General features: G+C 47.8%; 1 protein-coding gene across 1 annotated transcript in view; it reads left to right on the top strand.

Moving 5' to 3' along the window:
• LOC138529508 (phospholipase A2 inhibitor and Ly6/PLAUR domain-containing protein-like) overlaps nt 1-19,285 on the top strand; it is a 144,453-nt gene extending 125,168 nt beyond the window's left edge. Inside the window, exon 5 of the mRNA XM_069640837.1 lies at nt 18,940-19,285. Coding sequence (XP_069496938.1) covers nt 18,940-19,067 — 128 coding nt within the window. The 3' untranslated portion in view covers nt 19,068-19,285. The remainder of the gene's footprint in view (nt 1-18,939) is intronic.
• Nucleotides 19,286-20,639: the final 1,354 nt, after the last annotated feature.

Raw genomic sequence — 20,639 nt, 5'->3', positions numbered from 1 at the left:
GGTGCTCATCACATTCATGAGTCAGCTAATAATAAAGCTTTGCAAGAATAAAGGAGGACGCAATAGAGATATGATATTCCTGAATGTTGATGGGACAAGGGATGAGAAATACAGTAAACACTTGGGTTTAACACAGTCTGGGGCAAAGTAGCAGGATGCACAAAGGATGGTTACAATGCCACTTGCTAATCTGGATGAGTATGATGCCTTTTCGGTGGCATGCTCAGCTGATGGGCAAGTGTGTGATTATAGAATCTTTCCTGGACGAGCATGAGGAACAATGGGGGAGCATGGAATTGATAGGGTAACAAGGTTGTGGATCCCCAAGATTGTAAGTGAGAACACAATTGGAAAGACAGTGTTGATCGATAGATCGATTAAAGGGGGGAATCGGGTAAAGGTACAAATTCAGCGCAGCCAACGGGGCCCAGCAACCAATTACGTAACTGATGGAGGGACGCAGTGGGGAATGGGAGGGGCCCTTCTGTGAGTGCAGAAATCATTGACCTCTGCGCTGTATACCTTATGCGCAGTGTGCGCAGCTGCAGCCAAGGAAGTCCACAGGTAAAAGTGGGATTGGGGGCACCCAGTGGGGCACAGGGCATAGGGGAATGCTGGGGATAGGGATAAGGGCAGGGGTAGTGGGTAGAAAAGGTAGTGCAGCACAACAGTGAACAACATAGCAGCCATTTTGTAGCATACATCGCACGTGAGTAAAGCATGTGTCTGTTCATAGCCACAGGCCCTGTACCCTGGGCAAACATGAATTTCTCTAGTGCTTAGCTACAGCAGTGTGCTGGAGAAAAGTTGCAAGTTGGTGTTTCTCAGGAGTGCTCACTGGGAAGTGCAGGGATTTAAAAATGAAATGCTGGCAAATAAAATTCAAACCACGAAGGGAGAGCAGTTTCAGATTGTCCCTTGGCAGATGGTCATGGGAGGAGGGCAAGGGGCAAGGGGGCTAGCGACCGGGACCCAATCAAAAAGGGAGGTTTTGGTGTCCCTAGGGTGCAACAGTGTTTTGTGTCCTTGCCAATGTCAGTGGGGCACCTTATTGGTCAGATGCCGTGTGACTGTCTCCCCTTTGGCAAACTCAGGTTGTCTTGTCTGTTCGATGGGAACTGACCAACAGCAGATGAATAAAGTTCCATTGGTCAGCACAATCATGTAATGCTTTGATGTGTAATCATGGGGCGGTGTGGGAAGTTTTGTGACATCACGATGGGTGGTGTGGAACAATAGAGGGGCAGGATGGCCTGAACCAATCACAAATATTTAATGTATGCCTAGATATAGGGGACTGATGTAGTCCCACCAATCAATCAGGGACTTCTCCTGCAGGGTGAAGCCTGACACAGTGACACATCATCACTCTTTCGATTGTGTGTCATGCATCTTGACTGCCGTGTAGTGACACCAGCCTTAATATCCACTAGAACTTGTATCCTGCAAGCAAAAATGAATGCATTCACCCGGGCACAACCATGAGTGTGCCACTGGGCAAACAGATTAGCTGTCCGCAACCATCTCCCAACATACACATGAAACAAGTGAATGTAAAAGTGAGTGGCTGCTGGCCATGCGACAATGTCATGGCATCAATGCCCAGGGACAAATTGTTTACCAATGACAGAATCCCAAACACCCTTAATGTGTGCCACATGAACAAACACTGGCTGTGTTCCCCACAGCCTGAGCTTTATTGAGCTGCTATTCCTAGAAGAGAATCCCTAAAAAACATTTCAATGATATGCACATGTGTGAAGGACATGGCAATCAGACAGTACAGCACACACTGAGTCAGCTGTTATGGTAAACCAATGTGTAAATACCATGAACCGGCAAAAGTGTATCCCAGTGCAAGAGGTCGACCAACACCAGATATGATAACTGTAAAAACACATGCTGCTGAATTGAAAAAGCACCACCTGTGTGTTAGAGAGCATCAAGAAAATCAAGTACAAATGTCCTGAACATGCAACACTCCCACAGTCACTGCACCCACCCAACTCACAAACACAGCCAAGGCCAATACACAGAGATGCTGCACATGTGAAGGGGAATGCCATTTGCCTGTGCACTGTTAGGGAGAATTCTCCAGAATGGCTAATGTCCCTTACCTACTGAGTCCCTCAGCAGCTTTGCTGGATTTCTAGGATTTATTTTTTTCACCTGGTAAGGGTGTGAGCCTTTTTCCCCACTCTTAAATGTGTTTTACTGCGTGTGTCACATTTTTGTGTTCATAGACTGTGGATCCTCACCTACTCCATGCCATCATCGTTTTACTGTGTGTCACACAGCACCTTTAGTGCAGTGATACAGGGTTGTCTTTTTCAGACTTCCCACTTTAAACTCCATTTTCTGGGACTGACTTCTGTCTCCCAGAACATGTAAAGTTGTCTCTCATGGAACATTATTTTGTTCCCCTTTCTTTAAGGTTTGGCTGGTGGCAGTGGTATCTACCATTTTCGCACTCTTGTTTGATTGGCTAGGTGACTGTCCTGCCAGGACATCCACCCTGCTGTGTGATTGACACCCAGGCTATGTGAATGGGGGAAAACTTCATAAAAAGCAGGTCTCTGGGACTTGGAAGGCAGAGTCACCACTGGATCGAGAGAACTGAAGAGAAGCTGAAGGAAGAGGACGACTGCAACTACTGAACCTCCCGGTGAAGCCCTGCTGCGGGTCAGAATCTCCTAAACTTCCACGACAGAGAAGATCTGCACGGAATCTTCTTCCCTTGAGATGGTGGGACCAACCATTTCGCCAAACTCCAAGCAAGGCCTCCCTCCCCTGGTCGAATTTGCTGTGCACCGCTGCAGTGAACCGGATAGCCAGGAGGACCGGACACTGTTTGGGTTTTAAGGAGTGCCCCTTTTATTCGTTGCTTTTCTCTGCTGCTGGTTTCTTCCCTGGGCAGTGCAGGACCCTCCAGTCTTCCCCATTCTTGTCAGTCCAACAGTCACTTCAGGAACCGTGAGCCTGCAGAACCTGCCGGCAACAACTGCCTCAGCTACAGCATCCTTCTTCTACTAAGGTACTGTTCAAATACGGTCGTTTGTTCCGTCCGACCGCAGTGAAACTGTTTGAAATCTTTCGCTAATCCGAGGGCTTGTCCTTCTCTACTTTTAAATAACTTTTCATCCGACCAACTTCGTTTCGAACTCTTGGCAAAGACTTAACCGCGAACTACTCTGAACTGTGTGATCTTCTGCAAACACTCTGACTCATTAACATTGGCCCAGGCCTATTGATTTGAATCCTAGTTGTAGTAAGCCTTTTCTAGATTGCCTGCCTACTTACTTGTTGGTGCTGCTTGATTGTGAATAACCTTGTCTTTCCCTCCCTTTTTAAATTGCTGGAGTGCCATTTTGCTCACACTTCATTTTTGAGCTTAACTTGTCCAGAATTCATTGGGTGTTGTGTAGTGTGTTAAGATTGTGATTTTCTGCTGCTTTATATTAGTGAATTGTCCTACAAATGATGGTGTAAATAAATGTGTATTCTTTTACTCAGAAACCTCGAGTCAGTGTTTGTTTGAACCATAGCAATTGTTTTCCTTTGTGTAACTTCTGATACTGCTCACTTTACTTTTGAGATAAGTCTGGCTGCTCAGTCATCGCTACCACTTTATTGTGTAGTACAGGCTTGTACCAAAGGTGAATTTGTACTTACACTTGTAGTCTTAATTGTGTGTGGTGTGCCCAAAGCGTACTGCATATGATTCTGCCTAACATGCACACACAAAATCCCACTCCACACATCACCTCCGGTCGGTACCATGTGCATACTCACCCCACAAACAAACTCAGATCATAACACATGCAAGTAAGCAAACACACCCATGACTATCATGGGCAGAATCCGGACTACTAAATGGACTACCAAACAGGAACAATGCAAAAATAACTGTGAACGACAATGGGTGTGAGAGTAAAAAGAAATTATATTGAACAGTTGTATTCCCAGCATACCTACTGTAAATAAAATAATGCATCATAATAATAAAAGAAGTCCATGTAAAAATACAAAATCAAAAAATGTCCATGTGCATAAAAATGTCCTTAATAAAAGCAATGATATCAACAATAAAACTCCTCAAACCCACCAAAAAACTATGTACAATAAAAAATGGATGATAGTCCACAGTCCACTCCAATATAAAAAAAATAAAAGGAAACTTACAGCTACATAACTATGTACAAAAAAATTGAGTAATGTCCGCAATGCTAGCTCCAAATCATAATGAAAAATGAATGTCCACCTTGTCACCAAACTCTCTCATTGTGTTGGCCAGGGCATCATCGAGCACTCCGTCCACTTCCCCTAGGCGGGCCTCCGCTCTTGCCTCGAGGGCTTGCAGGGACTCCAGCATGGTCCGCTCAATCCCCTCCAACTCCCTGCAAGTATCCTCGAGGATGTCAGCCCAACTCTCTGCCCGATGCAGTGCAATATCTACCCTGGCTATGGTGACTCTCACCTCCAGAGCCCGCTGCCTCTCTGCCCCGATTCGCCACCCATACCACACAAACACGGAAGACATCCTTGTGCGAAGGTCCACATTTGTGTCCTGCCTGATGCCGGATACCTGCTTCCCTGAGATGGGATCCCCTGAGTACAATAGCCTCCTACTTTGAGCCCATTGCTTCCAAATTGCCCGGTGCCTGCTTCGTAAGGATACTCTCCGGGCAGATGACATCATCCGGCGGCCGCGGGCCCGTGCCCTGCTCCTGGGTGCCTGCTCTCCCTCCATTGCCATTGCTACTGTTGTTCCCTGGATCAATGTGGTGACCACCTCGGCTGATCCACTGGCGACTCCCAACTCAGGCAGGGATGTTATCTCACCAGACGGGTCGATGTGGGTGAGGCTGGTGCACAGGGAGCCCTGGTGGTATCTGGTCCGGAAGGCACCTGGGAGGACTGGCACACAGGGGAGCAAGACGAGGAGGGTGTTGCATAAGTGGCAAGCCCACGCATCCAATTCAAGACCAGGAATGCTATTTGCCAGTTTAGGAGACAACAGACGTCATTGTGATGATGTGCATACACACGAGTGTGAGCCTGCACATCATCACGAATGCTGCTGGTACGCTTCCCGATACTGACTAGTAGGGGTACCACTCTGTCCCGAATGCCAACATCTGCAGGCAATGGGGTGTTGGTCTTGGTGGAAACAACCGACACCTGCGGATGGGTCCGGCCTGGGCATGCCCGCAGGTGCATACTGCTGCAGGCGCTGACACAGGGATAGGATTTTTCACAGGTACCTCCATGGTGACCTTGACAGCCTCATGCCCCTGGGTCCAGACGGCAGCAGTCACACCCACCACATCACCCCCACCGGGCCCCATGGACTGGGCTAATACAACTCCCTCCTCCTCCTCCCACGCCATTCTGGATGCCCCCCTAACGTCTTCCGCAATGGATGGCTGTTAGGGAGAATTCTCAAGAATGTGCTAATTTCCCTTACCTTTTGAGACCCCCAGCAACTTTGCTGGATTTCTAGGATTTACATTTTTACCTGGAAAGAGTGTGAATCGTTTTTTCCCACTCTTTCATGTATTTTGAAGTATGTTTTATATTTGTGTTCTTTGGATATGGTGTTTTAAAACAACTCCATAGGCATCATCTTTTTCTTATGTGTCACACAGCACCTTTAGTGCAGTGGCACAGGGATGTATGTCTTTCAGACTTACCAAGGTTTATATACCTTCTCTGGGACTGACTACTGTCTCTCAGAGCATGTAAAGTTAAATTGACTTTACTAGTCTTTTTAAATTTACAGACCCAGCACACACTATCTTCCTACAGAGTGCTGGAGGGGTTGCCTAGCATCCCCTGAGTCTAAACACTCATGTAACAGTCAAATGTTACCCTTTCCCTCTTGAAATGGCTGGTGGCAGTGGTTGACAACAAACTACCATGATTTTTCCCGACCACAAACACCGGTAGCAAAAAATCGGGGCAGCCATGTTTTTCAATATGGCGCCCAAGACCTATCTGTAAAATAAGACTCCGGTCAACTTTTTTCACCGTTTCTTTTTGGAAAGGTCCTTCTAGTGTTTAACTCTGCGCGCCAAACCAGGTTTGGTCCCTTTGTTTGTTGGCCTTTGGTGGGCTTCAGTGATGAAGCCCTCCTCTGGCGCCTGAATTTCTTGGGTAGACAGGATGTGAGGGAGGTGCCCGAAACTCCCTGTGCTTAGTCTCCTAGGAGACCTGAAAGCACTATGGCGTGATTCATCGGCTAGCTGTCTGTCAAGGACAGCCACTCTGCTGGGTGAGTGACAGCTAGGCTGCAATGAATGGGGGGAAATTGTTTAAAAGTAGGTCTCTGGAACTTGGAAAGCAGAGTCGACCAGTGGAATGAAAGAACCAAAGACGAGCGTAAGGAAGACAACTGCTGCAACTCTGGCCCACCAGTGAAGCCCTGCTGCAGGTCCGAATTGCCTGAAACTCCATCGACAGAGAAGCCCTTCAAGGTTAACTTCTTCACTTGAGTTTGGTGGGAACAACCAACTCACAAGTCACCTGGACACCGTCTCTATACCGGTCGAATTTTCTTCAGGGTGCTGTTGAAAACCGGATAGCCAGTGAGAAGAGACCAGTTTGTGGTTTTTAAGGCATTCAAACCTTAAACTGACATTTTGCCAAGCTTGTGGCCTCTTCCCTGGGCAGTGCAGGAACCTCCCGACACCCTCCTTCTTGTCCCCACGACTGAAGCTCAGGAACAGCGAGATCTGCAGGAACTGCCAGGAACAACTGCCTCAGCTACAGCTCTTCTTCGTTTAAAAGGAACTGTGCAAGTGCGGTCAAGAAATCCTTTCTGCCATGGGGAAATTTTGTCAAACTTTCCCAACTTTGAAAGCTTGTCCTTCCCTAAACCGACATATAACATTTCGTCTGACCAACTACTTTTGAAAACCGTGGCAAAGACTTAACCGTTTACTACCAGAACTGTGCTATCCTATACAAGACTCTGAACCATTTACTTTGGCCCAGGCCTATTGAATTGAATTGCTAGTGCAGTGAACTGAAACTATTTGCCCTACCTCTGAAAGTATGTGTGCTTTAATTCTTCTTAACCTCGTCTTTTTACCCCTTTTTAAAGTAACTGAAGTGCCATTTTGCTCCCACTTCAGGGGAGCTGAACTTGTTCAGAACTGATTGGCTGTGTATTATAGTATATTAGATTGTGATATTGAGCTGCTCTTACTAGTGGAATGCTTTCCAAATGACTGTGTAAATAAATGTATATTATTTTACCAAGGAACCTTGAGTAAGTTTGTTTGAACCACTGTGATTGCTGTCCCTTTGTGTAACCTCTTGTACAGCTCACTTTACTCTTGAGATAAATCTGGCTGCTCAGCCACTGCTACCACATTACTGTGTAGTACAGGCTTGTACCAAAGGTGAACTTGTACTTACACTTGTGGTCTTAATTGTGTGTAGTGTTCCCAAAGGGTACTGAATGTGATTCTGCCTAACAATGGCCCCTGTGTGTGCTCACCTGTCCCACCCGCTGCAGAGGAGTCCACATCCACCTTCGACCTCTTGGACCTCCCCTCAGCAGCTGTGGCCGATGGCTCAGACGTGGCATCAGCCTCCTCACTCCCCGAAGATGTTGTTTCCAGGGGGCGTGGCTGGGCCTTGCGTCTATGCTCGGTGGAGGCATCCCTGCTGCCTTGCTCCACATCACTTTCTCTGCCCTCATCTTCCAACGCAGCTGGGGATAAGGAGACATAGAACACAAACATCAGGGTACTGTACCAATGTGTGTTTTGCACAAAACATATGCACCAGAAGTACACTGCTAAAGGTCACAACCATCATCACCCTCCACAATACACAGGTACATGCAAAGTACATACATACACATACATGTCTGTCCCTCACAACAGACAATCACATACATGGACATGGCACTGTCACCACCTAGAATAAGTGCATGCTACACATACACGTGTCATGGGCCATACACATGTCATGCCCACACCTCACCTGACAGTCCTCAAGCTGTGCACTGAGCTATCTCATCAGATTCCCCTCAATGGCAATCAGGCAACAAGACTAGGGCACACATTGAAATGCACCAGTTGCATCCACCAGGAATGATGGCCACTCACACAGTCACATTTGAGACACATACACATGAACACCATGCCTGTTCATGATGTTGACAACACCACCCATCTGTCACACCTCTCACACAGGCACGTCTCAGACACATGTAAGTAACCACGTGCACGTCGTTATATGCTGCAGTACAACATACATTGCAAAAGTAACACTGTCGAAATTATGCATGGTTCATAGAACACATGTGGAGCATGTCTGGGACATGAACACAGACATCCATAAAAGAGGCATACTTGTTGTAAGGCCAATGTGCACACTCCCACCATACATCCACATGCACTGTGGAGGCCAGCAATACATGGACACTCACCTGACGACTCCAGACAGTGCTGCAAATCGCTGACCTTTGGCGTGCAGTGCCAGGTAAAACTTCTCCAGGACCCGCATGTCGGTGGTGTTCAACCAGCCCACCCCCCGGTTGGCACCAGCCTGGAGGAAGCACCGGGCCTTTTTGTGGGTCCTGGATTTGAGGTCCCCCCGGCGCTTGTGCAGATGATGGTAGTCACGGGGTGCCAGCCCCCTCCGCGTTGATGGCACCCACAAAATGTTCCCAGATCAGCTTCCGACCTTCCTTGCTGCGTTGTGTTGGGTGATGGAAGAAGGCATCACAATGCCCCAGGACATGCTCCACCAGGATGTCAACTTCCCTGGCTGTGAAGATGACCGCCCTCTGCCTCACTGCTGTGGGGTTGCCACTTGCCTCAAAAGATGTTGGTTCAGAAATGGCAACCCTGAGGCAGGTGTGGGTGGGCATGGTGGTCCTAGGGCTGGGCTGTGGAGCAGTGGTGATGGAAAGGCACGTTGGGCGTCTTCTGGATCAGCTGAGGTGGTCACAGGGCTGAGGAAAGGAGTCCTGACAATGGCAGGACAGCAGGCATTCAAATTGTAGGACAGGTCGGCAGCAGGCACACACAGTTGGTAGGCAGCAGCAGATGGCTCGTATGGAGGCAGCTCAGGGCAGTAGGAGGCAGGCAAAAAGGCTTGCAGGGTGGAGGGTGGGTCTTCCATGTTACTCACGTGGGCAGCCGGAAACAGACTGATGGGTACTCTGCACGTGAGAAATCAGTGCATAAGTGTGAAATCAGAGGAAAGGGCCGCTGGGTGTTGGCTTTCACATTAGTGCATAGGAGAACATCAATACGTATGTGCAAATTGGAGCAGGCAGATGTGTGGACTCCGGAGATCTTCAGGGTGCCACGCAATCTGTCCACTACTGTGACAGTGTAAGCTTCTTATTTTGGTGGGGGATTTGCGTTCCCGCACACGCACATGTACTTTTCCCTATTGTCTGAGGCTAATGGTGCGTCGCGTATGCATTATCCATCCTCTGGCTGCCCCTGTGTATCACGTACCCCCATAATCACCATCAGAGTAGCTTATCGGGGCTTCGCATATGCATTTTTTGTGTTGCTGGGTGCCACAGCGTACTGCGTAATGCTTTGATTTTTCACATGTTGCTGGGTGCCGGTGCGTTATGCATCCCGGTAATTTATTTACCAATGGTAAAATTGAGCCTTGCTGAAACGTACTGGTACGTTTTACATCACGTAACCTGCCCCATCACTCCAATTGCCCAGGACATTTGCTTGCTGCGCCTCCCATTGTACAAGTCAATCTCTGCCATGAGTGGGAAGGTCACAAGAGGGAAGAGTGGCCGAGGTGGCCCAGGTGGTCGAAGTGGCCGAGGTGGCCAGGGTCGGGGACGTGCAGGGAGAGCTCTCCCCCCCAACCAACAGAGTCAGGGAGTTGCAGGTGATGCTGATGTCCCCAGGGTCAGGGAGCTGCAGGGCCAGCGGCTGTCCCCACCAGCTAGGGCCACTAGTGCTCGAGCCCCTAATGACCTGAGTGGTCCCAGACACACAGGATCTGCATGACCTTCCAAGAAGTCAAAGAGTGCAGTAGCAGAACAGGCTCAATCCCAATGCACGGCACAGGAGACCACCACATTGAGGAAGAGGAGCTTCAATGATGCTGAAATCCAGATCCTTGTGGACTACGTGCGCGTACACTACCGTGACATGCTCACGCAGCCAGGGACCACACATATGCCTGCTCAGCATATGGTCCACTGGCAGCGAGTCCCGGATAGCATCAACACCTTGGGCAATGAGAGGCGCACTGCTCAGGAGGTCGTGAAGCAGTGGAATTACCTCCAACGGCGAACCAAATACAAGCTGGGTGCCAACATCGCCTCTACTCTGGTGACTGGAGGTGGGTCACCACAAGAGGAGGAGCTCACCCAACATGAAGAGGCCATGAGTTAGTTGATTCATGTGGAGCAGGTGCGAGGCGTGGGAGAATTGCCAAGTTACGAGGAAACGTCCGGTGAATGATGAAGCGTGCACATCCTCATTATGTGTATGTAGATTGAATCAGTTGTTAGGATTGTGTAGCACTTCTGCCTGAGTTTGTTTGACTGCCATGGGTGGACCATGTCATGGTCAACTGCCACGTGCTTAGTGTCCTGCAGAGTGCATACAACCAATTTTCTGCATATCCCTAGTACATTCCTTGAGACAGAAGTCATCAAGAGCCATTATTTGCTAAAAGACATTGCTGGCATGCCAACACAACGTGCCACCTGGGTGTTCACATCAGTGATATTAGTGACTCAACTAGGCTTGTCAAGTGCGTGTGTGTGAAGCACGTGCTAGACACCATGCAGTGCATGTTGTGTTAAGGCCATCCACACATGTCCATTGGTGTGTTCCTGCTACCCATACTTTCCAAGCACACTGGCAGCGGGCGGAACATTGTCCCATGATTGACATGGCATTGTACTACACTGTGCTAATCCCAGCCGCAGCGCTTGCACTGACAACATTGTTGGACAGTTGGCTGGCATCATCCATGTAGACCTACCCCACTCAACACCACAACATGGGTACATGGCCCTGTCCCTCTTGTGTGTCACTTCCTATCTCCCAGCACATGTCATCACTCTATCCAGATCACACACCTGTGACCTCACACTCGGGGCATTTCCACATTGTGATCCCTCCCTGTGCCTGTGGAACATGGGTGTTAGATGTAATTGTAGTTGACTTGCTAGTGATCATGTTCCACATCCCCTTTTTTAGTCTGAGTTACCATGTTTCATTGTACTGGTAAGTAATCCTTCAGACAGGATTTCCATACACTGATACATGTGTGTTAGCAATGTGTGTAGTGCTTACATGATGAGGGCCATGGGATGTAGTGGCTACTTTGCCTACACTATTATATGTGTGCTTTTGATACATAGTTTGTTTATACCAATTATGCCATGCTAACATGCAGGTCAATTGTTGCAGGACACCATTGTGATGCGTAGGTATGTAGGTGATGGTATTTACATGATTCTTCATGTTTTATCATGTCCATATGCAGGGGATGGGCAATGGGATGCAGGGGTGGAGGTTGAGGAGGAACAGGATCCTGAGCCGCCACAGGCGCTAGTGGAGGTCGTGTTGTGTCAGCCCATGAAAATCCACTGGTGCTACAGTCCATCCGAGCCGTTGCTCAGTGTGACTCGGACGCAAATGAATCCAGTAGCTCTGGTGGTGAACCAATGTCAATTTGTCTATGCTGTCAGAGGTGAGTGCATCAAGTGTTGGAGCTGTTGTAGCCCGTGCATCTGCAGGGGGTCATGTCCCCTCACAGGGCCAGTCAGTGGTGTCACATCAGTCTGTGGTGGTTACGGCTGCACGTTCACACTCCACAGTATTGGTTCCTGGGTCCTGGGACAACTGAGCAAGGGAGGGATGCAGTCCTTCAGCCACAGACAGCGGCATCACATCAAGGGCCATGCTCCCTTGGGTGGTCTGCACACGCAGTGGCGGTGTTGCGGCTGGTGATACAGTGCAGGAGCAGTCCATGTATACTGTTGCACAACAAAAGAGTGGTTCCTATGAGATGTTAGCTCAGGCCATGGATAGGGTGGCCAATTCCATGATCCCCCCAGCAACACAGGTAAAGCACCAGCTGCAATGCATTGGGGTCCACAGGCTGCTCACACAGGCTACACATGGAGGCCAGCAACAGGAGCCAAGGGGCCGAACTGAGTTATCTGCAGGCATCCCTGCTTGTAGAGGGTTGGGCCCACAGGGAATCCCTGAGGCACGAGTTTCTGTCCCTCAGAGCTACACCGGAAGTGCTAGAGGCAGCCCACAGTACACAGTTTCAACAGCAGATGCAACTGTTGAATCATACCATCTCAGAGGAACTCTGTGCATCCCGTGAGGTGTTGCATGCAGACCTCCGAGGCTTCATGTTGCAGGTGCATTCATCTCAGTCCCGTCTGGCCGCTGCCATGGAGGACCAGGCCAGTGACATACATGGTGAACCTCCCTTGCCACTACCACCTTCAGATGCTACACAGGAAGGTGGCGACAGCAGCAACAGCCCTCCCAATCCATGATAGCCGTGCGGCCCATGAACCCATGGAGGGATCTTTTTTCTCAACATCCACACTTGGATGTTGATGTGCACCCTGCCTCTCCACCCTCCTGGGTGTCCTCCCCCCGCGGTCAAACACGGACAGTTTTGATTTTTGTTTACTTGCTTTTCCCCTTCTGAACCTTGCTTACTTTACTGCCTATTTTCCCCTAGTTATTTCAGTTGCCGTTCTTGTCCTCACTTGTGCATCTGTTATTCCTTTGTTCAGATATGGCTGCACCTTCCATTTCCTTGTCTTACCTGTGGTCTATTGTGAATTAAGTAACAGTGTGTTGCATTCTGTTCCCTCAGAGGGCATCTGCTGTAGATTCCGGCTGGTCCCATACAGGCTTGTCTTGTGAAAGTATACTCCTTGTTTGTGCCTTAGGGTCCAGACGCAGATACCACTCCTGCTTCCCTTTTCCATGGGCTTGCAAGGAGTGGTGCCTGTAAAAGTAACTTACAAGAGAGATATTGGGCTTCGCTTATATCTGTGGGTAATCTTGAGTCCAACCTGTGTATACACCCCAAGTGGGAATCATCATTGTTTGTCCAGTGCATGGTTCCCATCCCTTTTTTGTTCGCCATTGAGATTCGTCCTTTGTTCCAGTTCCGTCGTTCTGATTTACCTTGCCTATCTTCATTCTTGCTTGACTTCCTGCTGTATGTGCTGACCTGCCCCCTTACATCAGCACAGCCCCCTGAAACCTACCTGGGTGCCGTGTGCAACTTGTGACACATTGAGGCACTTGTGATAATATAATGAATCACTGTCCGACAGATTCACTCTTGAGTCTGGTGTTTATAGTAAAGTATACCAGGCAGTTACTGTGCCTGCGAACAATGTTAAGGATATGTAGGAGCAGGTATTATTTTTCTACTTGTTCCATACATCGTTGAGTGCTTTGAGACAGTATTGTTATGTATTGGCCATTTATCTATCTACTTTGACATTACATACCATGGCACGGTGTGGTGATCATTTTAAATGATGTAAGGGAGGGTTTATGTGACACACTGGCGATTAGATGTGTACTTTGGCATGGTGTTAGTGGCATAATCCTTCTACTATATGTTTCTTTTGTACACATCAGATTGAATTAGTTTAAGTTCTAAGGGATGCACACAATGTAGCACTTCCAAGGACACATTATCAGGGTGGTTTGGTGGGCCCAGATGATTGGGCCTTTGTCATCATTGAATGACACCTGGTATGTGCCAGGGCTGTGTGCCCTGGCACAGGAGTTGGATTGTAGGTGAAAAATGTAGCCACAAGCTGGGTACGGGCATCTTTGCCACGTGCCCTTTCCCCTACCAAACGCAAGAGACGGGCATGTGGTTGCGGATGTGGGGGCACCACCATGTCCACCGGTGCGCCATCCCGTTTTGCAACATTGTGCAGGACACATGCTGCCACAATGATCCTACACACTAGTGGTGGTGCATATAGCAGCTCACCACCAAAGTGGTCAAGGGAGCGGAACCGTGACTTGGGCACCACGAATGTGCGCTCCACTATAGCCTGAGTTTCAATATGGGCTGAGTTGTATCTTACCTGGGGTGGTGTGTCAGGGTTACATATTGGTGCAATCATGTAGGTGCTCAGAGGGTAGGCACTGTACCCTGTAGAGGTGAACATGTTTGTCATTGGTGTGTATTTGTGTGTGTGTGACATGCATGCATGTGCACAGGCATTTACACTTACCAGTGAGCCATGTGTTGCCATGCATCCCAGCTTCTAGGGCCCGGTGTAGGGGTGACATTCTGAATATGAAACTATCATGGGTGGACCATGCATAGTTTGCACATACAGAAGTAATGATACCCTTGACATCACATACAACCTGCACGTTGATGGACTGCCAGTGCTTGCGATTGCGATAGATGTGTTCTTTGGCCCTACATGGTCATAGAGCCACATGGGTGCAATTGATGGCACCAAGCACTTTAGGGAAGTGCGCCACCCCGTAAAAGTCCTGGACCATGGCCTGCCTTTCTGCAGGTATTATGGGCCATTATATGTGCCTGCAGACTGAGGGGCATGCTGTCATTATTGCCAACACCTAGTGTAGGCAGCGTAACTGTGTGGGCTGTGAAATGCCCCCAACTATGGCAGTTGTCCACTGAAATAACCCAGTGGCCACAAAATGCAGTACATTGAGCACCTTTTCCAAGGGACTCAGTGCTTGGGAGCACAGGGTGGGCGATGTAAGGTCATCTTCCTACTCTGTGACCAGGTCTAATATGAAATTAGCTGCAAACCTATACCTGGAATAGACCTGGTCATCAGGCATCCCAAAAAGTCTGGTCCTGGGTAGAAAAATCCAGGCCCTGGCCATCCTCCTCCTCCTGCGGTGTCCCACGAACACTGCTGCGATAAATGGTATAGTCATCGTAGCTGTATACGTGCATTTGTTGTTCGCACCCCCTTTTTATGCATTTGTTTTAGTGCGCAGTGACGCTTACGCCAGCTTTCATGTGTCGTTCGTGTTTCCGGATTTGCACGTCTTTTTCCACGCGTCGGAGAGCCCTGTTCAATTCCATGAATATGGGTTATTAGCACATGTATGGGCGTTGCAAGGATTTTACTGTGGTACTTCCCTCGTTACGCCCACATTTCCTCTTGTTTTTCCAAATTCTACGTGTTCCGCCCACTTTTTAGGTGACTGCGCAAGACAGTACGCCCCTTCACTAGGAGTCTCGTGCAAGGCGTTTGTAGTGTTGCAGTGACGTGTTGGACCCCCACGGATTCCTTGCAAGTCTCTGGTAAGCCCTGCGCATTGTGTACCACAAATCGACAAATGGGCACTTGCGTGCGTTTTCGCACGCAAGTCCCCTATTTTCTGCACAAATATGTCCATGAATCGGCCCCTTAGTGTAAAAGTAATATTAAAATATACTAGCAAAATACACTGATTCTTGTAATTATTGTAATTTAATTTTGCTTGTAATGGACACCTAATAAGGCAGTAGAATCAATGGTATTCAACTTGTGCTGATGTGAGTCTGCTAAGCCTAACAGGCAGCTGAAACGGAGGCGGCAAACTTCACTGAAGCTGATACGAGATGTGGTCCCTTACAAACATTCCCACAATACAGCCCCAAATAATGATACCTTTTTAGAGGTACTAGCATGGAAGCATTTGTTTCTTGCCATTATTCACTAGATTGGACAAGAAAGGGGACGCAACACACTGTTGGCTAAATGTCCTTTTTCATAGGCTAGCAGGTCTTGCTGGAAGGCCAGATTGAAATCCACAAAGGAATGAACAGAAAATGTATTACGCTCATGCTTATTATTAAAATATTAGGGTTTGCATAAACTGTCAGTTTGAATCCAGCAGTAAGTGAATTCACAATATGTCTTCAACATCATCAAACTATTCTCTGTAGTGCATCAAGAGTTTTGTTCCCAACTTATTTAACCTCAAAAATCTCTATCCCCAACACTCCCTTCTCATCCCTTAACATTTATTGGGACTCCAAGAGTCCCTTCTCAGTCACCGAAGCAGCCTGCATCGTTTTTAACATTACTCTCCTCTAGACCCACCAACATTTCTCTCTCAATCCCACAATTTCTCCAATGTACTCTAGCTCTACCATTGCACTTCCCTATACCTCCATCCTCCTATTTCAATCTCCACAAGGTCTCTGCCAAGAGCTTCCTCCCCTACTCTACTGCATTCTACACATCTCTATTTCCTTCTCTGCCCAGGATCATTCTCAGTAGCTACCTCTAACAATTCACTGCCCCGACCACCACTGTCTCCCCTGATTGGCCGCCTTCATCATTTCAGGCCAACTAGGGTGCTGACAGGCAAAAGCCTGCCCTCTTTCCAAGTTCCTTTTCTAATGCTCCTGTCTGAGCCTCTTCCCACTTCCTGGCCCTCTCTGGCTCTGCTGAAGCTCCTGGACCTCGAGCTGAACTCAACGAGGCTCCCAGGAAGGACGATTGACCCCCCACCCACATCAAGTAAACCCTGTTGGGCTTGGGGCACTGGCTGGCTATACTGCATGAAGGACAGCAACTACGAGCATTCTGCACTCAGGAATTGACCCGATGCTTGTGCATTTCTAAGAAATTCAAATTTAGTGTACAATGTACTTTATCAATCCATGTTGGGCTATTTCCACACTTGTGCCTAACTCCCCTCCAAAATGGCCACCTCACATCTGAGCACCGGAGGGCCTGCACAGACATGGCTCTGGTTGGCCACCTTCATTCATTTCATGCCAATCCTATGGTGCAGGCGGCCGAAAGCCGCCTCTCTTTCCAAGGCCCTTTTCTAAGGCTCCTGGCTGAGCTTGATTGACTTGGATTGGTCCCACCTTGTTACCTCCCCACAAACAATGCTGCAGCCTCCTGTGGACGTCTTGCTCCTGAACTTGGACCACAGCACCCCAGGAACCCCCTTTTCTGAACAAGCTTCAGTGATGGCTGAACTGTCCTATTGCCTCCTCCAGCTTTTTTTCCTTGAATCATAACTGCTATTCCTACTCTGCCTCTCACTAGACCTTCTCTTTACATCACAGAACTCTGTGTTCTACAATTGGTAAATTCATTTCACATTGTGTTTTCTCCTTACCTCTTGCATCCCTGTGTGCACTGCATTGTATTCCATATATTTTTAAATAAATCGTATCTAGGTGGGTGTGCTTTCACATTTTGCATCCATTTTGCGCATTGCGTTGTATTCCTTTTAAAAATCGAATCTAGGTGGGTGTGCTTTCACATCTTGCATTCATTTTGTGCACTGCAATGTATTCCTTTTTTTAAAAATCGAATCTAGGTGGGTGTGCTTTCACATCTTGCATCCATTTTGTTCACTGTATTGTATTCCTTTTAACAATCGAATCTAGGAGGGTGTGTTTTATCATCTTGCATCCATTTTGTTCAGTGCATTGTATTCCTTTTCAAAATCGAATCTAGGTGGCTGTGCTTTCACATTTTGCATCCATTTTGGGCACTGCATTGTATTCCTTTTGAAAATAAAATCAAATCCTGCACCCCCACTTTTGCTCTGCATTTGTTTTGTGTCCTCCGTAACAACTAGGCCACCTGTGAGTAAGGGCCTGGACTGTGCAGTGCAAACCACTCTCCCACTTTTCTTTTCTTTTTCCTTCTCTCATCTATCCTCTGCCACTGAGATGGTACTCATAGGGCCTCATTACGACCCAGGCAGTAAGTTACCACCTGGGCCGTGACTTTACCACCATGGCGTAAACTATGTTTACGCCATGGTGGTTGGCGGACTTACCGCCCCATTCCGACCTTGGCGGGGCGGTAAGTCCCCAATCCCCATTTACCCTTCCCCATTCCCATTTTTGTCCCATAGGGCATAATGGGAGTGGGGAAGGCGTTAATTACGCCACCGTAAATTACGGTGGCGTAATTAACTCCATGGTCCCTTAGCGCCATGGATTTTAACACCTGCTAAAAGCAGGTGTTAAATCCGCCATGGCGCTAAGGGACCTCGTACTCAGGCGGTAAGGGTCGGCGCTGTTTACGCTGCCGTAAACCCCTTACCGCCTGGGTCGTAATGAGGCCCATAATCTCTCTAATCCTTTCTAACAGCTACACTATCGCCTAGCCTCTCTCACCAATTCTGGATGAAAGAAAGCACAAAAAAGACACCCTGAATGCAAATCTTGGCCTTCCCATCGCAAACACCTATGTCAGTGCATCCCCCAGAGAGATGTTCACTGATATCCTCTTCTCTGTCTCCTAGCCAGACCTATGGACTTCTCATCTAATCTCTACTCTCTCCCCTTTCACATCATTTCCCATAAATGGTGGCACCAAGTGGGAAGTCCTCTTGGCTGGCTTCTTCTCATCACGCTGCATCATTAATGTCTACCAAACTGGCACTGTCCTGGTTCAGGGTCCTCAGGCCAACCTCCTTCTCTTTGACTGGTTCCTGCATCCCTCATTATCTTTCTTTCATCTCCTGCCTCTCCCCCTACTTCCCCCTTGGCCACCCTTCTGACTGAAGTACAACGCCTCTGTACTCCAGCTCAGAAAACCTTCAAAGGCAGTGAAGTACTTCTGGGTATTAAGTAAGTTATAAATAACCTATCATATCATACCATGCTTTACCTTCGACAACGCTCTCCTCTCCTTGACACACTTTTCCTCTCAATGCAAGCGCTTCCACATCCTGTATCACTTCATGCACTGTCTTCCTTCCACAACCCACCTCCATTGCAATGTCTGCCTAATTTTTGATTTGTGTCCAAAACTGCAAATAACCTATTTTGCAACACTTTTATTCACCCCAACTCCATGACACCCCCATGTTACGTTATGTATTACTTTATATGCAATCTCTAGTAACTTGTCTCAACCTATTTGTGTCCTATTTCTAAACCTCTGTATTTGTCTCTGCACAGTGAATCCATTCCCATTGGTTCTTTATGGTTGTGTGAATTGGGTGAAATGTACTCCATTCGCACCGTTCACAGGAGGTTTAATCCAACATACTTACTACTCTAAGTGCAAAGAGGGAATAAAAGTGTGACATCAAAGCAGCATCAGCCTGGGAAAGCCTAGCTTGTCTACACTCTGCCAGTTAAGGCTTTCCAATCCTGCATTCAAGTGTCTGAGGAACTGCACTACTACTGAAAGAAGACAGACGGAAGATGTTTGCCTCAATTAAAGCACAAATGAGTAGTTGTTGTATTTGCTTTTTGCTTCACTTACAAATTGTAAAGCAAATAAAACTGTCCCTCAAGAGAATCTTGCCGGTCTATTTTTGAAAATAAAAGGCTCAAGCTTGTATGGTTTTTGGTGGACAAATCAGTGAACCTCAGAGTCACACAGTGAATGGAGATAGCTAATGATACACAGGGGAGCTCAGTGGAGCCATATTAAAGGGGACCTTGCTACCAAAAGATGGGAATAAAGAGAAGGATAACAACAGCAGAGGTAAGCTCGAGATATCTCTGTCGGCATAATTAATGGAACACGGGATTTTTACACAAAACAAAGAGAGGCAAGATGGAAAAGCTCACTATCTTTCCTGCTCGCCCTCGGATACCGTGATGGGTAGCCTTTCACCCCCTGCCCCCATAAAACACTGAGTCTGCCGAACCATCAGACACCATGGACTTCCCCATCCCTGATAAGACACCAAGACCCCATATCATACGCACAGGCTCTGCACCCCCATATCAGACACTGTGGGCCTCGACCCCATATCAGACATCAAGGCCCTTCCCCATTACACGCATCCATGCCCTCCAGCCCCATATCAGACACCATGCGTTCCCCCTACATCATGCAACCAGGCTAATCCCAATCCCCTATAATGCAACAAGGCCCTCCAAATCGTCACATCAGACATAGAGGCCCCACCAGAAAGCCAGATCCCTACAATCCCTATCAGTTTTCCATACCGCTCCCACAATCTCACCCCCTTGCCACTCTCAACCACACGTCCACAGTGTTCCCCTCATAGTCACTCACATCATTCTCCCCACAAACACAACCCTGAACACATATCCATACTGGCTGTGTCCCTATATACCAGTATTTTCACATAAGCCCATACCAATGGTGGCTTTATCAAAAATTGCATTCTTGCCACTGTAAGTATGAATTTGAATTTTGAATTTTGAAGCACTTATAAACGTGCGCAAAATGAACCAAATTGTATCCTGGCGCAGATGGAACAAAACAATAGAGATCAGAGGGACAGGAGGACCAACTGGGTAAATCGAATACCATACAGACAGAAAGTAATCCAGAATCGTAAGTTTTTTAAAATGATACGTTTTGAGACCTGCTCTGAAAGTCATCAAGGAGTTAGCTTGTCTCAGGTATAATGGGAGACTATTCCACAATCTGGGTCTGGTCACTGAAAAACTCTGATCTCCTCTGGACCTGTACTTCATCCTAGGAATTACAAGGAGGAGTTGGTCCTCCGACCTAAGGGTACGAGTGGGTTGGTATCGGTTCAATTTGTTTATTAAATATACTGGTGCCATTTCATGCAGGCATCTATAAACCAGGCAACCAGTCTTAAATTGAATCCGATCTTTGACCGTCAGCCAATGTAGTGATCGGCGGAGACCAGATATATGAGTATTTT

The sequence above is a fragment of the Ambystoma mexicanum genome, chromosome 1q (assembly GCF_040938575.1).
Source record: "Ambystoma mexicanum isolate Mex_15411 chromosome 1q, UKY_AmexF1_1, whole genome shotgun sequence".
Classification (NCBI taxonomy): domain Eukaryota; kingdom Metazoa; phylum Chordata; class Amphibia; order Caudata; family Ambystomatidae; genus Ambystoma; species Ambystoma mexicanum.
This window is presented reverse-complemented; position numbering and strand designations above follow the sequence as displayed.